Source organism: Scomber japonicus, chromosome 14 (assembly GCF_027409825.1).
Source record: "Scomber japonicus isolate fScoJap1 chromosome 14, fScoJap1.pri, whole genome shotgun sequence".
In the NCBI taxonomy this organism is placed as follows: Eukaryota; Metazoa; Chordata; class Actinopteri; order Scombriformes; family Scombridae; genus Scomber; species Scomber japonicus.
In genome coordinates, this window is record NC_070591.1 from 31,779,058 (window position 1) to 31,802,167 (window position 23,110).

General features: G+C 39.0%; 1 protein-coding gene across 1 annotated transcript in view; it reads right to left on the reverse strand.

The window, feature by feature from the left end:
* Positions 1-3,537: 3,537 nt before the first annotated feature.
* The window catches only part of slc2a15a (solute carrier family 2 member 15a), a 44,823-nt gene continuing 25,250 nt past the window's right edge, over positions 3,538-23,110 (reverse strand). Inside the window, exons 5-12 of the mRNA XM_053332863.1 lie at positions 22,848-22,993; positions 21,417-21,549; positions 20,948-21,135; positions 13,407-13,517; positions 13,126-13,227; positions 11,923-11,998; positions 5,545-5,672; positions 3,538-4,192 (exon numbers count right to left, since the gene is read on the reverse strand). Coding sequence (XP_053188838.1) covers positions 3,938-4,192; positions 5,545-5,672; positions 11,923-11,998; positions 13,126-13,227; positions 13,407-13,517; positions 20,948-21,135; positions 21,417-21,549; positions 22,848-22,993 — 1,139 coding nt within the window. The 3' untranslated portion in view covers positions 3,538-3,937. The remainder of the gene's footprint in view (positions 4,193-5,544; positions 5,673-11,922; positions 11,999-13,125; positions 13,228-13,406; positions 13,518-20,947; positions 21,136-21,416; positions 21,550-22,847; positions 22,994-23,110) is intronic.

Here is a 23,110-nt window from a genome sequence, read left to right on the forward strand (position 1 = left end):
ACGCTTACAGCCTGTAGCACACAAGTGCCACATTCATCAGCTATCTGCCAGAGCATTTACACACCCATCATCAACATTTCTGAGACAGAGGAACTGCACTCATTCATTCTGATGTGAGGTGTCATTTGTATATGAGTCAATCTGTAGAATTATACAGTTGAGGTGGAAAATAGCATTTTTATGTCTTTTCCATTAATTTGCTAAATGAACAGATCATAGCTCAGACTACATTCACACTAAGCAAAATAAATGTGAAGATCCTTCTTCTTCTTTTTCTCTGAGCTTTTATAACATGTTAACATGGCCAGCTGTGTGTGGCAGTTAAAGCAAGCAGCTGTTGTCATTAACCTGTATCTGTCAGCATCAATTTCAATCAAGTTTCAAACATAAAACAATGCATTTCTGAGTGTTTTGGTACTGCAGATTGATTTGTTCTTATTATTTTTCTGTACTGTATCCCATCATTATTGTAGCTCTCTGCCCCCCCTCTGTTCTTCCTCTTTGGTTTAATTACAGCAGCAGAGTGGCTGTAGTGGAGCTGTATCTGCTGAATCATCCATCTAGTTTCATTACTCAGTGATGTTGTTTTCACTTTGTCAGCGGCCTTGTTCCATGATAACAGACATTTGTCACTGTCCTTGGCTTCCATGCTGTAATGCCATTAGCACCAGTGACAACCACTTGACGAGAGACATACACACATATACATATGCTCACACATACACACACATACAGGTATGTATGACCAGAGGGGAACATGGTTCGATAAAGATCACCAGGAAGCTTATTAGGGACAAAGGTAGTGCCATTAATTACAATGCTGGGATGTTGAGGTGGTGTGTGTATGCACGTGTGTGTGTGTGTGTGTGTGTGTGTGTGTGTGTGTGTGTGCGAGAGTGAGTGAGTGAGCGTGTGTGTAAGAGAAATATGGGAACACAGACGTATTGATGAATGAAGAGCATTATTCTGCATTGCACACAGATTATAACTTCCTAAGGCAAGTCATACAACAATATCATCAAGAAATTTAGATTAACATCATTTTATTACCTCGACAGTTCAGTATAAATATTGATCTTATACTCAAGTGTGTGTAGGGAGGACACATATTGTTTATGATAATGTATTGGGCATTTAAGTTAATGGTGCAGGACTGAGGTCCTGCAGTGATGTCACAATCCACCCTGCCTGGTTCATAAATAAAAATGAGTAGTTCAGTGTTTTTCCATGAATCAGTCATTAAATGAGACTGGTCTCTGGATTCTGGCCTCAAATAGGAATTAGAGAGATGCAGTGGTAGAAAAGGGAATACTGCCTACATTGTCCCTGCTCAGATGGTCATATGCCTAAGCATGGTAGCATATATGCACCTGCACTCTCTGCTTAACTTTAGGATTGGAGATTTGATTTTGAAGCCTTCATATTCACGTCTCACATGAAAAACATACAGATACATGTATAGATGTACACTGAAAGGCAGCTTTCTTGCTGTGATCATTCCTCCTGTTCATACTGACCATTAAAAGATCCCTTCATAATAAAATGAACAAAATCCACAGTCCTCTGTGTTAAATCAAGTCAAACACTAAGAGGGAATTTGATGAAGACTGTAAATGTGTCAGATATTACTTGATATGACTAACTCACACTGATGAAGACTCATATAAGCTTCACATCTACTTTTAAATGACTGTGGACTGTGGTTTTGTCCTCCATCATTTCCACTGAAAGCACATTTGATGAACAGGAGGAATGATTACAGAGAGGAAAACATCTTTACTGTTCATATGAACACCTGACTGATGGACTGAGACACAGTAGAAAAATGATAACCGTATACTTCAATGTACCTACATATATCCCCATATATAATTATATAACCATGAACATATACAGTACATAGAATTCAGCTGAGCAATAGCAGAAGTGCCAAAACATTTTGTACTCTATGATGCATCTGTGATGGATAGAATAAATATGAACAGCAGATTGTGGCGATGATCATTTGTTATTCTGAGCCTGCATGTGTGTTAGTTCTGGAGTTGAGGCCTGAGGACTAAGCTTTACAGTAGACTTAATAATAGATAGTCAGAGCTCAGACCAGACCAGCATTGTTGGTACTGGGGCCAGGACCAGGACCAGGACCAGGACCAACAATAATCAGCAGACATGAAGAAGTTGAAGTTTGTAACATTTTGGATTCAGGCTGAATATTACGAATTTTAACATCCCACACCAAGCTGCAGAGTTAGTATTTTTTTATACAAAACATATTTTAGAATAAGAGCTGCACAGTTGCTAGTTCTCTATTAATGTACAGCATAAACAAGAGCTGAGTATCATACTGATATGACACCCTGGTTGAGAGGTGGTAAATGTGTTTGAGAATAACTGTCAAAAAAGACAATGTTGCAATATTATTTTATTTATGTAGTTATCTTTGAACACAATTCAAAAATGCTTTTGCATATTTCCATGTATTAAAAAGACTGGGTTGTATAGTTTGTACAAAACACATTTTAGCACATTTTATAGCAGTATTACATCAAATATTCAAAAGTGAAAAATTGAGAACATTTTTAAAAAGGTTAATTCATGTCACACATTCACACCTCATTTTCCACACACACTAATACATTTGTTGAGTCTACCCTGAAGTTATATTTTCAATTGTTTGTGTGTTACCATGGTGACATGTTGAACATGCATATTTACAACTTAAGCGCTGCTAGTATTCCTACAGTGGATACATGTACATCATAGCTTGCAGCAAGTTGTGCACATTATATTACAAACACTACTACAACCATCACAACAATTTTATTAGACTGCTATGATAGACCCCCCCCCCCAAACCCCTAGTAATAATAGCCCATTGTGATAAGTGCCCTGGATTAAAACTTAAATCGTGATTAGCTCTGCTCTGCCAGATATCACTGAGATCTGGGAACATGGTGACATCACTAAAACAAGTCTGACTGGTGAAGAAAACATGAGCAATTAGATGATCAGACAGGTGGGAAACAAATGATGTAAACCACTGAGAGGTCAGACTGAAAGTGTGTAGAACTGAAACAAGTCATTGATTAGTCAACTGACAGAAATATTACTGCTAACTTAAATAAACTAAATGTTTAAGCAATTTGTCAAGTAAAAATGGTAAATGCTCAATACTTACATAGCACTTTTTTTTTTGACCACTCAAAGCACATTTACACTACATGTCATATTTACCCATTCACACACATTCACACAGCGTTGGTGCAGACATCTGGAGAGGGGTTAAGTATCTTGAAGGACACATGGACATGTAGACTGGAGGAGCTGGGAATTGCACTTATTGAGCATCTTAATTGTGCATATTTACCTTTTATTTGTCTTATGTGATAGTAAAATGAATGTGTAGGAATCTCCACTTTCTTTTACTACAATTTATAGACCAACCAATAAATTGATAAATTTAGAAAATAATCATCAAATATTCATAAAAACTGAAAGTAATCATTAGTTGCAGCCCTCATTCCTGGGTCTGTCAACTGCAACTTAAGTGTTTTCTCTTTTAAATATGTTGGACTAAGCTGGATGTTTATATGTCTGATCATCTGACTGTTCTGGTTTCTTGAACCAGTGAACTTTTTTACAGTGATGTTCCCATGTTCCCTGATCTTAACAATTACCCTGGAGAATATAGCGTTTTTATTACTGACATCAAGGACAGCTCCAAAGTTGTAAGCTTTGCTTCAATACCTTAGACTGACTAAAATATGAAATTAATAAGAAGAGCACATGTAAGAACCACATACTGTGCTGTTTATTCAGCAATGTTTTGAACCTGAGTATGATCTAAGTGAAATGTCCAGCTTTACCCGACCAGAGTAAGTATTTGGTTCATGTGTACAATCTGGATCTGTAGTCCCAGCGAGAACCTGAACCTTCATTAAGGAACAGAAGAAGAACTGTCGAACTCCAGTGAAGTGTGTTCCAGGCCGCCATAGCCGTTCATCTTCTTTAGCTTCAGCTGGTCAATGTGGGTCAGGCCCTGGGTCTCTAGAATGGCCTCCTTCTTAGAGAAGATCCGGCTGATCTCCATGAAGGTCTTGTTTTTGGTTTCAGGGATGACAATGTAGACATAGACAGCCACAGACAGACAAATGCCGCCAAACACTAAGTAGCAGTATGACCCAGCTGACTTCTGATGGTTGGATGGGGCATATTGAGCGATGGGGACAGAAAACTGAGTTTTAGACCAAGAGTCTGAGAATGGATTAACATTATGTTTGTTTCCTAGATCTCAGTGCATGAAAGAAGCAATCTAAAGAGGAGAGAGTTTACTTTTGATCAAACTCAAAACAGACCAAAGCTAAAGCAAAAGGAGGGAAATTCATGCTGAAATTCATGCTGCAGGTTAATGTAAAGAACACATGATGCTAGGTTTTTTTATTACACCTTATAATGTAGTTGAGGCAAATGAGTAAACATCACAGGGGGAGCATGTTCACTGCCTGATCCTTCATCTCTACTAAAGTAGAGTCTAGTAGTAGAGTCTGAGGCAGTTCCTGTTAAGCACCAAACGATCATGTGGGATGCTCACTCTGTTCCTGCTATCAACTAAAAACTTGCAGGTAATTAAAATAGTCAACTCAGATCAGCCTCTCACATTGCCTCTATTTTATATAGCTTACTGTTACACAATCATGCCTACATGCTTCAGGCTTGTGAGACATGACAGACTCTCTGTATCCAACTGTCATTGTGTTGTCATACAGCACACCTGATCCAGTTATCTGACTTCAAAATCAAAACAGACGGACTCCAGATGTAACAAGCGTGGGACTGACCTACTGACCTCTTTGAATCTGTATGTCAGAACACACCTGTACTGTCAGCTAGCAGTAATGGCAGATTAATTTGACATTTAAAGGCATCCAGGGGAGGACACTGGCACTGAAATTGACAGTACATAGAATAACCAGACAGTAGTTTATAGGAATGTAGCAGAATTACGATTATAAATGGAAAGGAAAGGAAAGGAAAGGAAAGGAAAGGAAAGGAAAGGAAAGGAAAGGAAAGGAAAGGAAAGGAAAGGAAAGGAAAAGTGGGTGACTTCAAGCAATGCGATGTGTTAGACTCCACTCTCTCCTCTATCAAACAGTAAATGACAAAACGTAAATACAAGGAATATTCAGTAATGAAACAAGATTTACCTTCCAACCATTGATTGTATCACAAAGTAAATGAAAGACTGCATGTGGAGAATATAACATGATAGCAGCATGATACAGTCTGATCATGTATGATACACTGAGACTATTCTCCCAAGAAAAATGACAGTTGTTTCAGCACATGCCGTAAAATGTCCTGTCCTTGCATTCAAGTGACAAAACCCCCTAGCAGCCACAGGTATTGTGACCCTGCCCACTGTGAGGAATTTTGTAAATTAGACTTGCTCTATGTAAAAAGTCCGCTGTTGTGATTTGGCACTATCTAAAAAAAGTGACTTGACCTTTAACCCCATGCATCTTGAAGCAAAGCAAAGCCTTTTACCTGTAAGAAGGGGAAGACGAAGCCCACTGTGAAATTGGACAGCCAGTTGAGTGATCCTCCTACGATGTAGGCTGCTGGGCGGTGGGACTGTTTGAACAGCTCCGCTGTGATCAGGAAGGGAACACCCGCTGAACAGGAACAAAACAGAAATAAATCAACCAAAATGACATATTCTTGTTTAATGTTGCTGCCATTAAGTATTATTCTTCCATGAAATAATAATGTGACTCAAAAATTGAAATTGAAGTAACAGTTCCCTTTTAGCTGCAATTAAGGCAGATTTTCAAAAGTGGAGTTCCCTCTCTCTCTTTGATTGGGAGAATAAATACAATCAAGATGAATGTTCTGCCTAAGTTTCTATTTCTGTTTCAATGTCTGCCTATATTTTTACCAAAAAGTTTTTTTAAAACAATAGACTCGATTATCTGTTATTTTCTGTGGAATGGCAAAACACCCAGAGTCAGACAAAAAGTACTCCAGAATTGTAAGTTCTATGGCGGCCTCTCTCTGCCAAATTTTCAATTTTACTACTGGGCAGCGAATATAACTAAAATTACATTCTGGTCCATGCCAACTAGCGTACCTTGGTGTCAACTGGAAGCACAGTCGTGCTCCCCAGCCTCTCTTTCTGCTTTACTGACCGGCCCAGTTACTGCAAACCTCTCTGGCCTTACCTGCAACCCTGTGGTTACTGCTACGCTTAAGATATGGTTTCAATTTAGGAAACACTTTAAATTTACGGCGCCTACAGTTCTAACCCCACGGTTAAAAAATCCTGTGTTCAAACCCACATTTACCGATCCCACTTTGTCCTTATGGCAGGATAAGGGACTGAAATGTTTTGAGGATTTCTATATGGAAGAGGTCTTTTGCTCTTTCACAGAGCTGGTGAATAAATTCAATCTCCCACCCTCCCACCTTTTTAGATATTTCCAGGTGAGGAATTGCGCAAAATCTTTATTCTCCAATTTCCCTCACCTTCCACCTAAGCAACCATGGGGTGAACTTTTACAATTCAATCCTCTACAAAGGTCTTTAATCTCAAAAATGTATACTTCTATTCAGTCATATGATGGCCATTTGACCACCAACACAAGAGAGGCTTGGGAGCTAGGATTGGTTTTTGATGAGTATTGGTGGGAATCTGCTCTGAAGGTCATTCACAAAACATCTATTTGTGCCCGTTTGACCCTGATACAGTTTAAAGTTGTATTTAGATGTCACTATTCTAAGACAAGGTTCGCACAGATTTTTCCAAATACGGTAGATGTCTGTGACAGATGTGGAGGCTCACCCTGCAACCTTACACACATGCTTTTCTCCTGCCCAGCCCTGAAAAATTTCTGGCAAATGTATTTGAACACTATGTCGAAGGTATTCTCAAAAACTATTGCATTTGCATTTGCATTTTTGGTCTTCTGGAAGAGTATACCCAATACTCTGCTAAAGAACTGGAAGTCATAGCTTTTACCTCCCTGATTGCTAAACGCTAGGGATCGACCGATATGGTTTTTTCAGGGACGATACCGATGATTAGTAATCAAGGAAACCGATAACCGATATTTAGAACCGATATTAATTTGCAGTAAAAATTAAAATTTTGGTGTCAAAATTTAGAATAACACACTTGGGATTAGACTGAATACAGTAAACTGTTTGTTTGTTTTTGTACACTGTGAAAATCTGTGATAAAAAGACCGTAAACTTGGTTTTAAAATGGTTCAAGCAATAGTTTTATTATATAAAAACAAAAAGTGTTCAACAGGTTCAGCTCTCTTAATCTGTAGGCTACTTGCTGTACCCATATGTTGCTATGTCTTCTTTTTATTAAATAAAGGAGCTCCAGGTCATGTTCACTTGATCGATTTATTTTTAGAAGCGTAATCATTTAAGCTATTTGCAAAATCGTGTCGCACTTGATGTGGATATAGGCAGGCAGGTAGGTCCAAATTTTTTCATTGAAACTGATCATAATAAGGTAATGTAAGGTAAGGTAATAAATAAACTTCACCATAGAGTATTTTTATTGCAACTTCAACATTATCTGTTGCCTTGCCTTCAAACAGCACACTGCTGCTTCACAGAGCAGTCCTCTGCTCTCTTCTCTGTGGCGCTGCATCTAGAAGCTTCAGTGTTGATTGGCTGTCACTTGTGCCGTGCAGCCAATCAGTGGGCGTTGTAGGCGGGTCATTGTTACACAGCCAAGAGTGGTGACTTCAGGCAGAGAGAGATGGCTGCATAAGAGCCAAAGGAGAGCGTTTTAAAATAAACTTATCTTATCGGTTATCGTTGGAAAAAACGGCCATGCCGATTATTGGTCGTTCCTTACTAAACGCCACCTCCTTCTTAACTCGAAATCCACAACAGCTCCTTCCAGCACGCAGTGGATTAAGGAGGATATGTCCTTTTTGAAAGCAGAGAAAATTAGATATTCAAGAAGGAGAAACTTAAACAAAATCTACAATAAATGGCAACCGTTCATGGATTTATTTTGAGACAATGTAACCCCCCCCCCCCTCCACCCCCCCTCCTTTTTCTCTTCTCCTTTTCCTTTAGTTTACTATTGTTTGTTTATTTGTTTTTCTATTCTTATGTTTGTGCAACCAGGTAAATCTTTTTATACAGACTATGTCTAAACACTTTTTAAAAAAAATGTATTGTCTATCTGTATCTATTTTTGTAATCATTGTTTGTTTCTTAAAATATGTATATCTAAATCCATTGGTGTATACGGGCACGTCTAATGCTGACACCTATGTGTCCTGATATGTGTGAGTGCCTTTGTTATTTTTCATGTACACATTGAAAAAATTGAAGTAACAGACATTGAGATATCCTAATTTTTCATCCCTGGTATGGGTCAAACTCCAAAAACAGAGTCCTATATATTTCCCACAATGCAACTCAAAAGAGTTTCCGGTTGCACCCTTTCTGGACAGTTTCTGTAAAGCTGAAGTTTGATTCCATCAGAACTACAGAAGATACTACGCACACTGAAACCATACGATTTAACAATGACTTCATATGAGGATATGTCTTTGACAGAGGTGGAGGAAGTATTCAGATCCTGTACTTTAGTAAAAGTACCAATACAGCATCATAAAATACTCCATTATAAGTAAAAAGCCATGCATGAAAAATGATTACTACAGTAAAATTGAGAGATTATTAGATTATTAATAGTGAAGCATCAGTGTTAGAGCAACATGTTACTAGGTATGAGATATGTGTGTGGATTATATTATTCATGTCCATGATTTGATTATTCATGTTCATTCATCATCTTTCACACCAATAAGGTTTATGAAAGGCTAATTAGAGATAAATAGAATCAGCTGAGCATCAGGTGAGGGCCAAGTATGTGGATGGGAGAGTCATATATCAAGTCATGTATTTTACTCCACATTATATTACTATATTCTATCATTAAACAATATAGTTTGTCTCTCTTACATGGAACATGGAGACAGATCACATGGGTTTGTCAGTTTGGTTTCATAATCGCATACAGAAAAATGAATGACATTATTTATCACCAAGTGTAAGATGTGTTGAAAAATAGTGTTGGATGTAGGACAAAATCACTTACATTTACACATTTACATTATTCCTGTGATTATTAATACTTGTAAATATTATTAGTTCCCAGATTTGATATGTAAAAATTAAAATGAAATTATTTACCCCAGAAATAACCTTAATAACATTAAATTAAAGATCTTTAAATGAAGGATCCTTTTAAGAAGTTCTTAGGTATAATGGCCAGGGGGCGCCATTTCATAACACATAGCACCCTGGGCTACTTCTGAGTCAGCTTTGTAATATCACCAGAAGAGAGGAGTCCAACACAAGGTGTGGAATATAACAAAGTAAGAAACCAAATCATCTTAAAATCACTTTACAGTTACAGTCAGATCAAATTGAAATTTAAAGGTAGATTTACTTAAATGATTTAGAATAAGTCTCTCCCATCTAATATTTCCTCTTGATACATATAGTATTTGGCTATTTGTTCAGTTTTTCAGATCTGTCTCTGAGATTTCTGCCCCCACCCCAATACAATGTCCCTGTGCACTTTATTATAGAGCTAAAGGATTAGTTGATCCACCATAAATTAAATGGCAACTATTTGGATAGCTCATTTACCATCATGTCATTTTAATGCAAAATGCCAAAAAGTCCCTGGTTTCAGCTTTTCAAACATGAATATTATAGTCTTCTATGATAGAAAATTAAATATCTATAGTCTATTGGCTGAACAAAACAAGACATTTGAATGAGACAACTTGAGCTTTGGATAAATATTTTAAATTAGTTTCTGATATTTTATGAACTAAATGATAGATTGAATACAGAATATATTAAATTAAGTGATGGTGAAAATGATCAATGTTTGCAGCTAAAAATTAGGTAGAAACTTTCACTACTTTATATGTGATGATTTCTTAAGACTTGGTCACCTATAAGATGGGTATCTATTCACATTCAAGGTCCTGAGTCCATTCAATTGGATTAGGAATAGTTTAGCTACAATACCAGCTGTATTTAGACATGAATGAGACTGCCAAAGAATCCTGTCAACAGAGAATCCTGGACGATCACAACAGTTTGCACATTTCACCCAGTGGCGCTAATCATCTTCACCTTGATAACTGGTCCTACCTCACCTCAGTACCCTATTATCATTATTAACCAAACTGTTGAAATTGTGGACAATAGGCTCAGTTTCAGCCAGCACATCAATGATACCCCAAAAGAAGCTACCAACAACTATCTGTCATCTATAAGCTTAAAAGACTATAAGTTGCCCCCTTATTCTCCTATTGTTCTAGCAGAGCATTATTCTGCTGCCAGGATAACATCACAGAACTTAAAGTCTGTGTTAAGTAAGAATAAATATGTGTTCTGAGTTTGACATACCACAGAAAAGTGTGTTGTTAACCACCCTGCCAAATTTGAATGATTAAAAAATCACCAAATATATGAAATTAGGCTTCAAAGTCTGTGGGAGTGCCCGCCAAGTTCGCTGAGACCCCGCCCCCTACCAAGTGTCACCTGTAAATCAAAGTCACCACCTCTACCCGAGCTTTCTGCTGCTAACTCAGCTGCTAGCTCAGCAGCTAACTCAGCTGCTAGCTCGGCAGCTAACTCGGCTGTTAGCTCAGTGGCTAATTCAGCTAACTGGCTAACTGTAGACTGTAGTAGTAGTAGTAGTGTGTGAATGTATTTATACCTCTACAGCAGCAGGGCGGGTTTATGCTAATGATTTTCAGACTCGCCCACTAAATCCTGAACACAGAAATCTTGAAACACAGTTTGTGAAGCCTAGCTCCACAATTCAAATCTAAATGGTTGAAATGCTTTTTACACCTTTTTTCGAAATACATTTATGACCTATTTAATGTGTTTAGAAGAAAATGTCTGAATTCACTTTACACAGTCTTTAACAAATAAGTCATTACAAACATTGCAACTTCAATAGCACAGGACATCACACACTCACTCAATCACCACTGTATCAGAATGCCCTCTGGGTGCTGGTACAGGGCATTAAGGTGTATAAGGGCTTGCTTTGAGAAAGGCCTGATTTTCCCTGTCAGACTGACTGAATCAGAGCTCAGGGTTTTCAGGGTGTCTCCATTCTCTCTAACCATCCTCACCATGCAGCAAACATACCCTGAGTGCAGCACCTGTCTTTTGGTTGCCACTATATCCTAGCCCCAGTGGTGGTTGCTTCCTCCTCCACACTGTTATTTGATTATACAGCGCGATATTCAGCCTCATATCATGAAACTTCTTCCAAATATTCTGATATGTTTTTTATGGTATATCTTAGTGTATGCTTTTCATTAATGCTGGAGTAACGTGATTGGTGAATTGTTTTGGAAGACCCACATTGTTCAGTGTTTGAAGGCACCACTACAGAGGAAAGGCAAATCTCTAAAGTCTGCACTTTTTCTGGACTTTTTCTGGCAAACAAGTGGGGAGCACTGGGTGCAGGCAAGAGGCAGAGAAGTTAAAATTTGTTAATTTGCATGTACTACCCATGTTATAATGACACAATGCTGGTTTAAAATTGGCAAAGTTTTCTTTTAAATAGGAAGCAGCTTTCTCACAATGTGTTAACGCTGTTCCCCAGTAAATAGAGCAGCATGAACACCTACACATCTCTCCAGTCTTTTTCTAACTTTGCAAGGCTTGAAGTGAACATGTCAACGGGTACACTCTCTGTGGTGTCCCATTTATAGTGTTGAAGGATATCAGTAGTGCAAAACAATACAGGACTTTCCAATATCAAATGTGTTTCTGCTAAAGAGCATTAACAATATCTATATATCCTCACAAGGGCTGAGTAGGTGTGACTGTAGATCAACTTGCCTGGACCAATGCAGAAGCCAGCGATGATGCCGACCACACAGCAGACACTGATGTAGCGCATAAATGATAGGTGAGCCTGCAGGGAAAAGAAACATCATGAGTCAGTCTGACAACATTTAGTTATTATCTCTAATGAGAACGTTGACTTCATTCTTCTCCAACACTGTCTCACACCTCCGCCCCAAATTACTGGCCCACAGGGTAAAGTAGGAATACAGTGATGTCTGCCAACTGAGAGAGAAACTGGCACAGCTGTTCATCCCACACTCATTCCCCTGTTTAACATCAGTTTAACAGGGGTCTGCTCTATTTGCCTTTCCTTCTGCTTGTTTCCTCCCCTCCCTCACTTCCACTTGTCTCCTATCAGGAAGTGACAAAAGGAAAGGAGGAAAGTTAAGTCAACTGTCACAGCAAAATAGAAATTTCCATCAAAAAGATGGATCACAAAGGTGCATATTGCCACATGCAAATAACAACCATGTGCCTTTGTTAGGATTTTATATTTCCCATCATAGTCAACTTATAGCTACTAAGACCAATATTTCAGTTGAAAGGAACACCAAATACACAAACACATTCTGTCCTACATGTCAATTCATTCCTTCAGTGGGAGTGATAACTGTTTATAAGTATATTTACTTCAGGTTTATCATTAATAATCAGTCTATATACAGTTAATAAATGTACTGTTTATTATTGTATTAGTTAACAACTATAACAGATAATGACTGGCAATAAAGTCAAAAGTTACAATTTCTGACAAACACTACATAAATAAACGCTTAAGGTGGGACACAGTTGCATTGTTATAAACAATTGATTAAATATTCGTATACTGTTGGTATACTGGTCATTAGAAAGGCATTTAAATAACAGCAGTGGCAAGAGTCCATTGAAAATTTTGTCATTATAATGTGTGTGATAGAATACAACCATGGACCTCAGGTTGGCTTGTCTCCAATGCATTGGTTTATCATGATGTCACTAAAGGGAAGTTTAAACTACTGTGGGCTCAGCTGATGTTCAAGTGCACACTAATAACTGCTGAGACAAGATGTTTCCATCTTTCATTTGCTTCTCACCCACATCTCCACGAAACATTTTGTGTCTTCAAACTGTAGTTGATACCATATCCCCAAGTTAGGGTTAAAACCCCACAATATGGAATACCATGTGTACACACACTCACACACACACACCCACCTGTAAAATTAGGGATAATGTGATTCCGCCACTGCAGATACCCATCATAGCGAAACCCCCAATCATGAGAGGCCTCCTGCCCAGCTTCTCTATGGTGAAACACTGCAAGACACAGTCATAGCTCATCAAAGGATTTTTTAAAAACCTTTATTCAGGGGAAAGTCACACACAGGAACATATCCCTCAGTGTCTCCATTTAACATAAAATATATTCTTGAAACCATTTCAATAAAAAAGATTGGACACCATGTACAATACATTAACACCTTTCTAATCTTTACCCCAATGAGTCCAGCGATGATTTCTATTATTCCTGTGCCTGCTGTGGTGTACTGGATCTCTGGTGCAGGGATTCCTGCATTATTAAATATGTCATTGGTGTAGAACCAGATCTGTGGTGGAAAAACAGGTATTTAAAGATGAGTGAGTCATAACCACATCCAGAGAGACCAATAGTAGTTACTGTACCTTTCTTTGATTCAGTCTGATTAAATATTAATAAACAGTGGCCAGGAAGTGCAAAACAACATTACAAATTGTGAAACAGAAATTTACATTTTGGAAAATATTTTTACAAAATTAATTAATCATGTTATTTTCTCTAGTGTAAGTCCCCAAACACAATGACACAATCTTCACGGAAAGGGAATGTACCAAATACCAGAAATGACACGGAAGTGATCAAGTTAGTGGCAACAGTCCTCCAGTATGTTTCCCCACATTTGTTTGGAGACTGGTAAAGTGTTTTGCCACTTGTAAATTAGTATTCTAAAATGTGGTTTGTCCTTGGCAAAAGTGTTTTTCTCATGTCATTTTGTTGTATGATATGTACAAATGTTTTTCAAAATGTAAATTTGTCTGAAGCTTTGCAAAAATGTTTCCCACTTTGTAATGTTGTTTGCACACTGTAATAAATTATATGAATTATTTCTAATGTCTAATTAATAGACTGTTAGATGAGACTTACACTGGAGAAAATAACATGATTAATCATGAAACTATTAAAAATTATAACAATGTTTGATCATTTTCATCTTAATCATACAGCCTTCTATAAATGCTGGGCACCCATGCTGCTTGGACATCAAGAAGTCCAAGCAGCATGCATTGCTGTCTGCCAAACAGTCTCGTTTTTAATAGCACCACTGAGGGGCAACAAGGAAGGACCTTTAATGTCAGATTGTGTCTGTATGGGTTAGGGGGGTACTGCAAAACAAAATGAGTGAGATGAAGCCAAATCTGAAAATGTGGTGAAAGTATGTGAAAACAGGAAAAATTCAACTAACAAAGTTGACATACTGGCAAAATAGATCTTAATCAAAATATTCTTTCAAGAAACTAAGGGCAAGACTGAGCTCTGCCCGACGGTTAACGTTGAGCATTTATTCATTATTTTTAACCTGAAAGTTTCATCTTCCTTCTTCAAACAAAAAACATTGGATGATTCTTAAAAAAAACCCAGATTATGTCCAACCATTTTTTTAAATTCTCACTTTGTGCAATATATGCATCCTTGACCTGTAAATATGATAGGACTAAAAGTGATACTGGACGACTAAGCTTGTTGTTTCTCTTGCTCAAGATGGCGCTTACCCACAAGCAAGCTAACTTGCTAACGGGTGTAGAACATGATTGTGAATTAATACAGCAGCCAACAGATATTAACGAGCCACAGAGAGGCCTGTGGCGGCTTTATCTGCTGTTTCCGCACGGCAGGGTGGCTTATTTCCTTTACAAAAGCACAGTAACACAAAGTAATGGCGGACTAAAAGAAACAGTTTAGCATGTCGCTATGACAACAACTGTAAACAAAGCACAGCCGGTGAGGGCGCGTGGGCTTAGATGGCAAGCCTAAACAGCAATACAAAATAATACTCAGCAGTATTATACATACACATTAACTGATTTTCGACTCTCTGGCTGAAATCAGTCAGCTAATCGGGGGAAAACATCCACGAGTTCTTTGAGGGAGAAATCATCCACGGCCTCAGAACGGGATTAATCCAGCGTTCTCTTCTGCAGGAATATTAGCGGCTCTTAGGGATCCAGAATAGCTCTGAGAAACACATGCTCGTGTCTTCTTTAAGTCTCCCGCGTCGACGGATAGACAGAAGTCTCTCCTGGCAGGATAGCTATTGAAAACGAATTGTTTTCTGTGTGCGGCTGGCTTTTATGGCCAGGAAGGGGTGACCCACACCAGGCTTTGATTCTTCCTGCCAGGCCTTTGTCTTTAAGCAGACAAAAGGGAAGCCATGTGCTTTGGTTCACTAATGGCGCTTTTCCACTACACAGTTCTAGCATTACTCGACTCTGTTTTTTTTGCGTTTCCACTAGGGATAGTACCTGGTACCTGCTACTTTTTTAGTACCTGCTCTGCTGAGGTTCCAAGTGAGCCGAGCCGATACTAAATGTGACGTCAACAGACTGCCGGCCACTGATTGGTCAGAAGAGTTGTCGCTGGAAGAGTCATGAGCCAACCCCCACAAGAATCAAACCCAGCATTTTTAAATACCGGCAACAGTGTTACAGCCATACGTTTCTCTTCTCTTGCTTTGTGTGTGACAGAAAGACACATACAGCAGCAAGTACACCATGTCCTCCATGTCCTCCATTGTTTATGTGTTTGTGTCGCGTATAAAACAAAGTCACTTTTTTGTAATGGAAAAGGTCGTTCCTGGAACCGTGTTGAGTCGAGCCGAGCAGTGCTACAACTGTATAGTGGAAAAGCGCCATAAAGCACCAGGGTATTGAGACCCCCAACAGTGACACACTGCATGTTCTGTTACTACAATTACACCTAAGCGAGCTAACTACTTGTTTTCATCTAATTGTTTTAATGATAGCTGAGAAGCAAATGTAAAACATCACTCTCTGACATATGCCTAAAGTGGAAAAACGTAAATGGTGTAAAAATCTAAATGAGGGAAACATTTAGGACTTGAGGACTGCACAGGTGGTGCAACACTGCCACAGAGAGACAGCAGTCATTTGCTCATATTCAATTTAATTCAATATGAGGCTTTAGGGGAGGCAGGACAGGGCAGGGGGTGTATTAACTGGAGACAGCAGACGGTGACGGTTGGAGGACCAGGTAGATGAGTACGGCAACACATGGCTGGCATAAACTGCTACATGCACACACATAGTCCTGAAGTGTTCCAGGAACTGTGCCAAGGCTTACCAACTGTCACATACACATACTGTAGGACTAAAGATCATCTTAAGCATCTGCCACATTGCAATCACCATTACTGTCATCATCATCACATCAATGTAGTCAAGAATACTGTTAACATAATTACAAGTGTTGTTTCATCCTCACCAAAACCTCAGGAATGACATCAAGTATAACTAACACCTCAATTACTGCCATCTTCATCATCATTGCAATTATTACTAATTATCATCATAATTGTTCTTGTTGTATTCTCTCTATTGCTCTATTATTACTATCATCCTCATGTTCACCAAAATTAAAGCATCTACACATTACTGTCACCAAAATCACTTTCATCAGCAGCATCCTCATTGCTGATCATCAGTGTTGTCAATTACAATATTTACTTTATCACCATCGCTGTCAACTCTATCGTTATGGTAACCAAAATCACTTTTATCCCCAGCATCGTCTTCATCATCATCATCAACATCAACATCACCACTGACAAATATCATTGTCATTCTCAGTATTGCTATGTTCTTTTCCATCATCATCACCATCACCAACAGTATCAATGTAATCATCATCCCTATGCTAATCATCATCAATATTATTCTAATTATTTTACCATAGTAAGCACTATAGTAATCATCATCATCATCATCATGATCATCATTTTCACCACCACCCTCTTTGTTGTCACTGTAATCTTCATCACCAATATATATTACCTTATCATTATTACTTTCATGATTTACCATGATGATGGTAAATCATCTCTGCTATCATTACCATCACTGCTGATACTCAATGATGAATATTTATGCCAATTAATTTAATTGGATTATAATATCCTTGTCCTTCTCATTACAGTATTGCTGTTTTAATTAATGAAGCAATGCGTTCATGCAGGAAACGGAAGTCACACGCCCCAGCTGTAATCAGCTGACAGCCACTGATTGAATCAGCCCACCTTATCAGTCACACACCAATCACAGCCATCCTCACCACAAGGCGGTCCCTTTAAATATGACTCCGACCTACACTGATCTAGCTTAACCATTGATCACACTGCTGCTGGCAAAGCTTGCCTCCACCACCCCAGCCTCCACCTTTCTGTTTCAGGGTCCCATCATGGCTCTAGGGTCAATCTGCAATTCATGTCTTTCTTTTGGCCCACTCTGTGGGGGGTCTTGCATTGCACTCCCTGTTTCTATTCTAATCCAGGGAGCATCTCAACACCAAGTAAAACTGTATTACCATTTGTTGCAATAAATGGTTTAATCTATGACGAGAGTGTTCCTGATCTTTCAGCATTGCTCCACTGTTGATTAGGCAGAGCTAATTAGCAGCTAAAATACAGCATGGAGAAGGGTGTGCTAATGAGTTCAGGTCCAGTGCTTACAGTGTGCACTTTCTGGTCCGGGCGCCCTTGTAATCATTTGAATAATTAATGAATCTCCAGGGTATGATTCAGAGAGGGAATCTGACATCATATCAGTGGAAAAATGATGACAGCAGCTTTTGGCTTGATGTGAAAGACCACACAAGGCTTATAAAACAATAGGGGATCATTTAGGCCTATTTTCATCTCAGTATCTTTGTCTAAACAAGCTTGATCAATCAGAAGAGTGATCTATAGAAACAGGCAGAATGGGCGAGGTAGAGAAAGAGGGTGAAAGGGTAAAAGGAGAATCATGTGAAATGAAATGTTGCTCAAAGAGATAAGAGCCAGAACTACCTAAAACATCTGATGCTGTTTCATCAGGAGTTTCTGCCAGTTTGTGCTGCTCATCTCTGTAGCCTAAAGACTCTATTTACCAGATGCCATTTGGCAGCCAACACTTGATGGTAAGCAAGCACACACGGGATGGAGAAAATGTTATACTGTTATAAAGCAAACACCTGCAAAATCTCAGAATACCCTCTGGACAATAACAGTTTATATAACTGGTGTATTTTGGACCTGTTTTAAAAGAATGCTAGTATAATGAAATGTTGCATTGGTAGAGGTGTGGACTCAAGTCACACGATTGACTTAGACATGATTGACAAAATCAGCAAAAGACTTGCAATACAATACAAGTGACTTCAGCTTTTGTGAATCAATTTATCAGGCATCAGCAGCATTTGCATTGTGCAAGGGAAAGGTGTAGAAAAGAAGAAGGAAAAGAAGAATCTTTATTTGAACAGCACTTTTCAAAAGCAGGGTTACAAAGTGCAAATGCAAGCATATGACAGAGCCGTATGACACATAAACTGGTTTCATTCATATTTAACAAATGGATATTTAAAGAGTCCCACAGGGTTCTGTCCTTGGGCCAATCCTGTTCTCATTGTACACGTTACGTTTTCTCTGGGTCATTTGTTCAGTCGTTGTGAAGAGATGTCATATCACTGTTATGCTGCTGATACACAGATCTACTGTAAAAACTGGTGTATAAACCCACTTTTGACATGACTTATTTTGCAGAGAGATGTTGGATGTGGACATGATTATAGGTCTGTAAAGGGGCCGTCCACACTCAACAGCGATAACTATAACAATAACTATAACTACAATAATGATGATGTGAGCACCCATACTTATAAACATAACGTGCTATAAAGCAGTGTCAAGCACGCGTTGCTTGACACTGCTGTGAGCAGCTAATTAAATGGATATGACGCTACTGCTGTATATTGTACAGAATATTAAAAAGAAAAACAGAAGGGTTCACAGGCGGGTGCTGATTCAGTGTGTTGCTCAGAAGTATCTCGGGACACTAATTGCTGTGATGTTTCAGTATTTATAGACAACAGGGCACAGATGAGCAGCTTTTATTGCACACTGGCAGGGACAGACAGTATGAACAGAGATCTGAAGCCTTAAAGATTCACTAACTTTGTTGGGATGATGCTTTGTTTGACTCTGACACAGAGACTGAGGACTGGTTGTTGAGCCTTGCAGCAACTCGGTTACAATATTTGCACACAGCAACAGCTCTGATGAAGAGTTTTTGTGTCTTGAGTAAGCACACAGCTGCACACTGTATTAAATATGTAAAGCTACTGCGTTCTTTTTAAAGCTTTAATTGAAACTCGCCTTAACCAAGTGTTAAGAGTTAATATACTGGTCCAGTTCAGTTACAGAAATTGGACCATTGTTGGACCATTAACCTGACACACTGTTTCAGGTGTTATCTGTGTGTTTTGATTGTGTTTCAAATAAAAGTAGATTGGAAAAAAAAATTGGAGTAACTTACATAATGTGTTTATAAATGAATAGCTACTAGTGCATTCAAATAAACCATTCTTTAATTAAAAAAAGCATTTTTCCGGGAAAGACACCCTCGTTCTTTTAATTGGTTTAATTGGTCCTGATAACTATTCAGTTTATTCGCCCACTTCACCCAAATATTGAAATTCTGCTAAGAATCTTCAACCAGTATATGAAATTTGACCACTTTGAAAAAACTTGAACAGCAACAACCCCTCCTCCCTCCTATGTCCCACCCCCGCACTCCTCCCTGTCCCCTTCCGCCTCCGCGAACACTTTTCTGATATAGTTTTCTTTTTCCCCATGGGAGCAGCTGCTTTTGTCTGTCATTGTCAGTCGCTACTGTCTGTTTACGGCTATCTCCGTGTATCATGGATGTATTATAATGCCGTGGATCCACAACAGTCTCTCTTCCAGGTGGGGGTACCGTCCGTGATTACGTAATGTGGAAGAGGAAAACAGGCAGGTCGCTCGGCCAATCATCTAATTCGGACCAAATGATATGATTGGTCAGAGTTTTCACAGAACGTTATGAGAATGGAATAATGATGACATTTGTTGTTGAGTTTGATTTACTCTGAGTGAGTGAGACAGGAGCTCTCCAGAGGAGCTTGCGGTAATGCAACCCTGCCCAAGGATCCAGCAGTGAGGGATTTTGAAAAAGATTGATCAAGAAAGAACGATTTTCAAAGAACATGAGAGAAAACAATAACATAAACACTTAGATTTACTAGCTGAAGAACATTCTTCAGCCTGCCAAATGCCTGCCATCGCACAGAGCAGAGATTGAGCATGTATGCAGAGTTGAGCATGCACATGTTCAAACTTTAAAGTGTGTGCTGGCAAGAGTTCCACTGCATGCTCAGAAAAGTCCCACTGCGCACTCACTAATGTGTCACGAAAATAATGCCATACCTTCCGCACCCATACAGGCGTTGGAAGCAAGAGCAAGAGAGTCTAGAAGCCTCTCGTCTTCTTCAATTGTGTGTAGAACGGGGATCCTGCCTTCAAATTCTGTTCTGTGTAAATCTAGGATAAGAGACTACTTGGACAATCAATGAGTGGCTCAGGCACAGTTCTCAAAAGATGCTGACATTTTTCTAGCATCTGTTTGGCAGATAAACAGTAAGCAGACCATTAGTTGAGTAGTCTGAAAAAGAAAAAGAAAAATCATAGCAACATTTCAGCTATGCTGACCTTCTTGGGACTGAACCCCTGCTGCATGATGCAAATGTTTCATTTCTGCTTGGACTACTGAAACCTTTGAAGATTTTCTTTTTGGGGAAAAAACTGTAACTAAACTAAACTGTAGTGAATTTCTGAAAATTCAAGTGCACATCATAGGTAGTATATCATGGCACCTCGTTCTTGTATGCATCACTCAGTTTATAAACCACACTCACAGCATCGATGCCAGACAGCTGCATGCCGATGTTGATGACCACCACGCTGAGCACCTGCCAGCGGACTGTGTCATCGAGCAGCAGTTTCCATACGGACAGCGTCTCCATGGATGACAGGGAGCGCTGCTCCTCCTGCATCTCCTCAATCTCAGCCTGGATGTTACACTTGGTCCTGTACCACTTCAGAGCTGAAAGACAGCATGGTTACAGTGCATCATGGAATGATACCACATATAGCTTTTTCTCTTTTGCTATCTCAGTAATTACTGTGATAAGATTATAATTCTATTGCCAATATAATCAGAGAATAAATCAAGATATTTCAGTGGCTGTCTCATGTTTCCTCATGCATCTCTATCAGGACAAAACTTCCACTGTGCATTTGTACACAAGAAACATCAAAAACTAATAAATCAGGACAGACTTTATGCATCTCTTTGTTGATATGTAACAGAGCCAACACACTGACCTGTGATGGTGGCGTGGATATTGTGCTTCTCAATCAGCAGGTACCTGGGGCTCTCTGGGAACCACGGCAACAGCATCAACTGGATGAAGGTGGGTACTACCACCACAGAGAGAAACAGGGGCCAGTGCTCCTCCTGTAACAATTTCAATACAAGTAGTTGCACACAATTCCTGTCACAACAGGGCAACACTGCTTGTCCACGATGTTGTGACAATATAGGTATTTTGTTAAAAATTGAGCGAAGAAAAGACTAGAAAAGAAAATCCAGTCAGTAATATAAAAAGGACACATGAGGTTCTTTTGCTTGATAGAGTGCTTTGTAGTTTTCCAAAATGAATTAAGGCTTCCAGTGGGGTTTTTCCACAAACACACAACTCAACATAACTTATCATTGCTATGCTGATGACACACTGCTGTATTTTACATTAGCACTGAGTGAAGTGCAGCATCCTTAGTCCTGTCTATGTCAAATGCTGAATGACCTGTGAAGGCTGGTGAGCGTGGACCCAGTTGCAAGAAGGAGAAGTGAGGCAGAGGTACAAAGTCCAGTAAGGCAAATTCTTTAATCCAAGTGGAGGCAGGTGGTCATACACAAAAATGGCTAGCAGAAATCAGGCAAACAAAAAAAGCAAGGAGCAGGCAGAAAATCCAAGGTCAAAAACAAACCGGTCTTACAAAAAGAAAAATAAACAAACAGGAATAACGTGAGAAAGCAAGTAGACTGGGTAACAAAGACAATCTGGCAGACATGGTGGGGTTATATACACAGGGAGGCAAGACACAGGTGAAACAAATATGTAATCAACTAAGGCGGGAAAAATAACAAAGAGGGGAAGTAAAACTGCCAACACAAGGGAAGACTAGACTTTCAAAATAAAACAGGAGGTGTACAATACAACATAAAATACAGAGTCTGACATGACCAAAGATTGGTACAACAGATTGGTCCTGTAAATTACACCAGTGTTATCACCAATTTCCATGCGTCTGCATTCTGGGAAATTCAGCTTTAATTGAATTTAATATTCCAAGCTGAGAAACAGACAGCAGCATTTCTAAAAATCTGAAGCCATCAAATGGCTGAATGGGAGACCAGTAAAAAGAACATTACAGTTATTCAGTCTGCTGGTAACAGAGACACGAAAAAGTGTTTCATGAATGATGTTTCCACAAATTGATGTAGAACAGTGAATCTAAGATGGTTAAGTTATCAGGAGACAGTGGTATATAGTATTTGTACAAGAAGTACAAGAATTGACCCTTGAGGGAAAAAAATACAAGTTGAAGACTTCTGAAACTGAATAACTTATTACAGGCATCTGGTCCTATAGCCATAACAATATGGTTACCTGAAATTTGCTGCAAAATTTGCTTAGCAAAGCCGAATCCCCTCCACAAATTAGGTGTTGTTATAAAGCAGTGTTTGTCTACCTTTCCTAGCAGCTCATGTAGACCAAGGATCTGGGCAGTGAAGACTCCAGTGCCAATAAAGATACTTGGCACAAGACCCAGGAAGCCTCGGAGGTTCTTAGGAGCAATCTCACCCAGGTACATCGGTACTACACTTAGAGAGATCCCTGCAGTTAAAAACAGAGAAGGATATCTATTTAATAATGCTCTAATTTACTTTGATAAAAATGGATCATGACTTCATAATGATTCAATAAGTCTGTAAATATCTAAGTAAGGAGTCA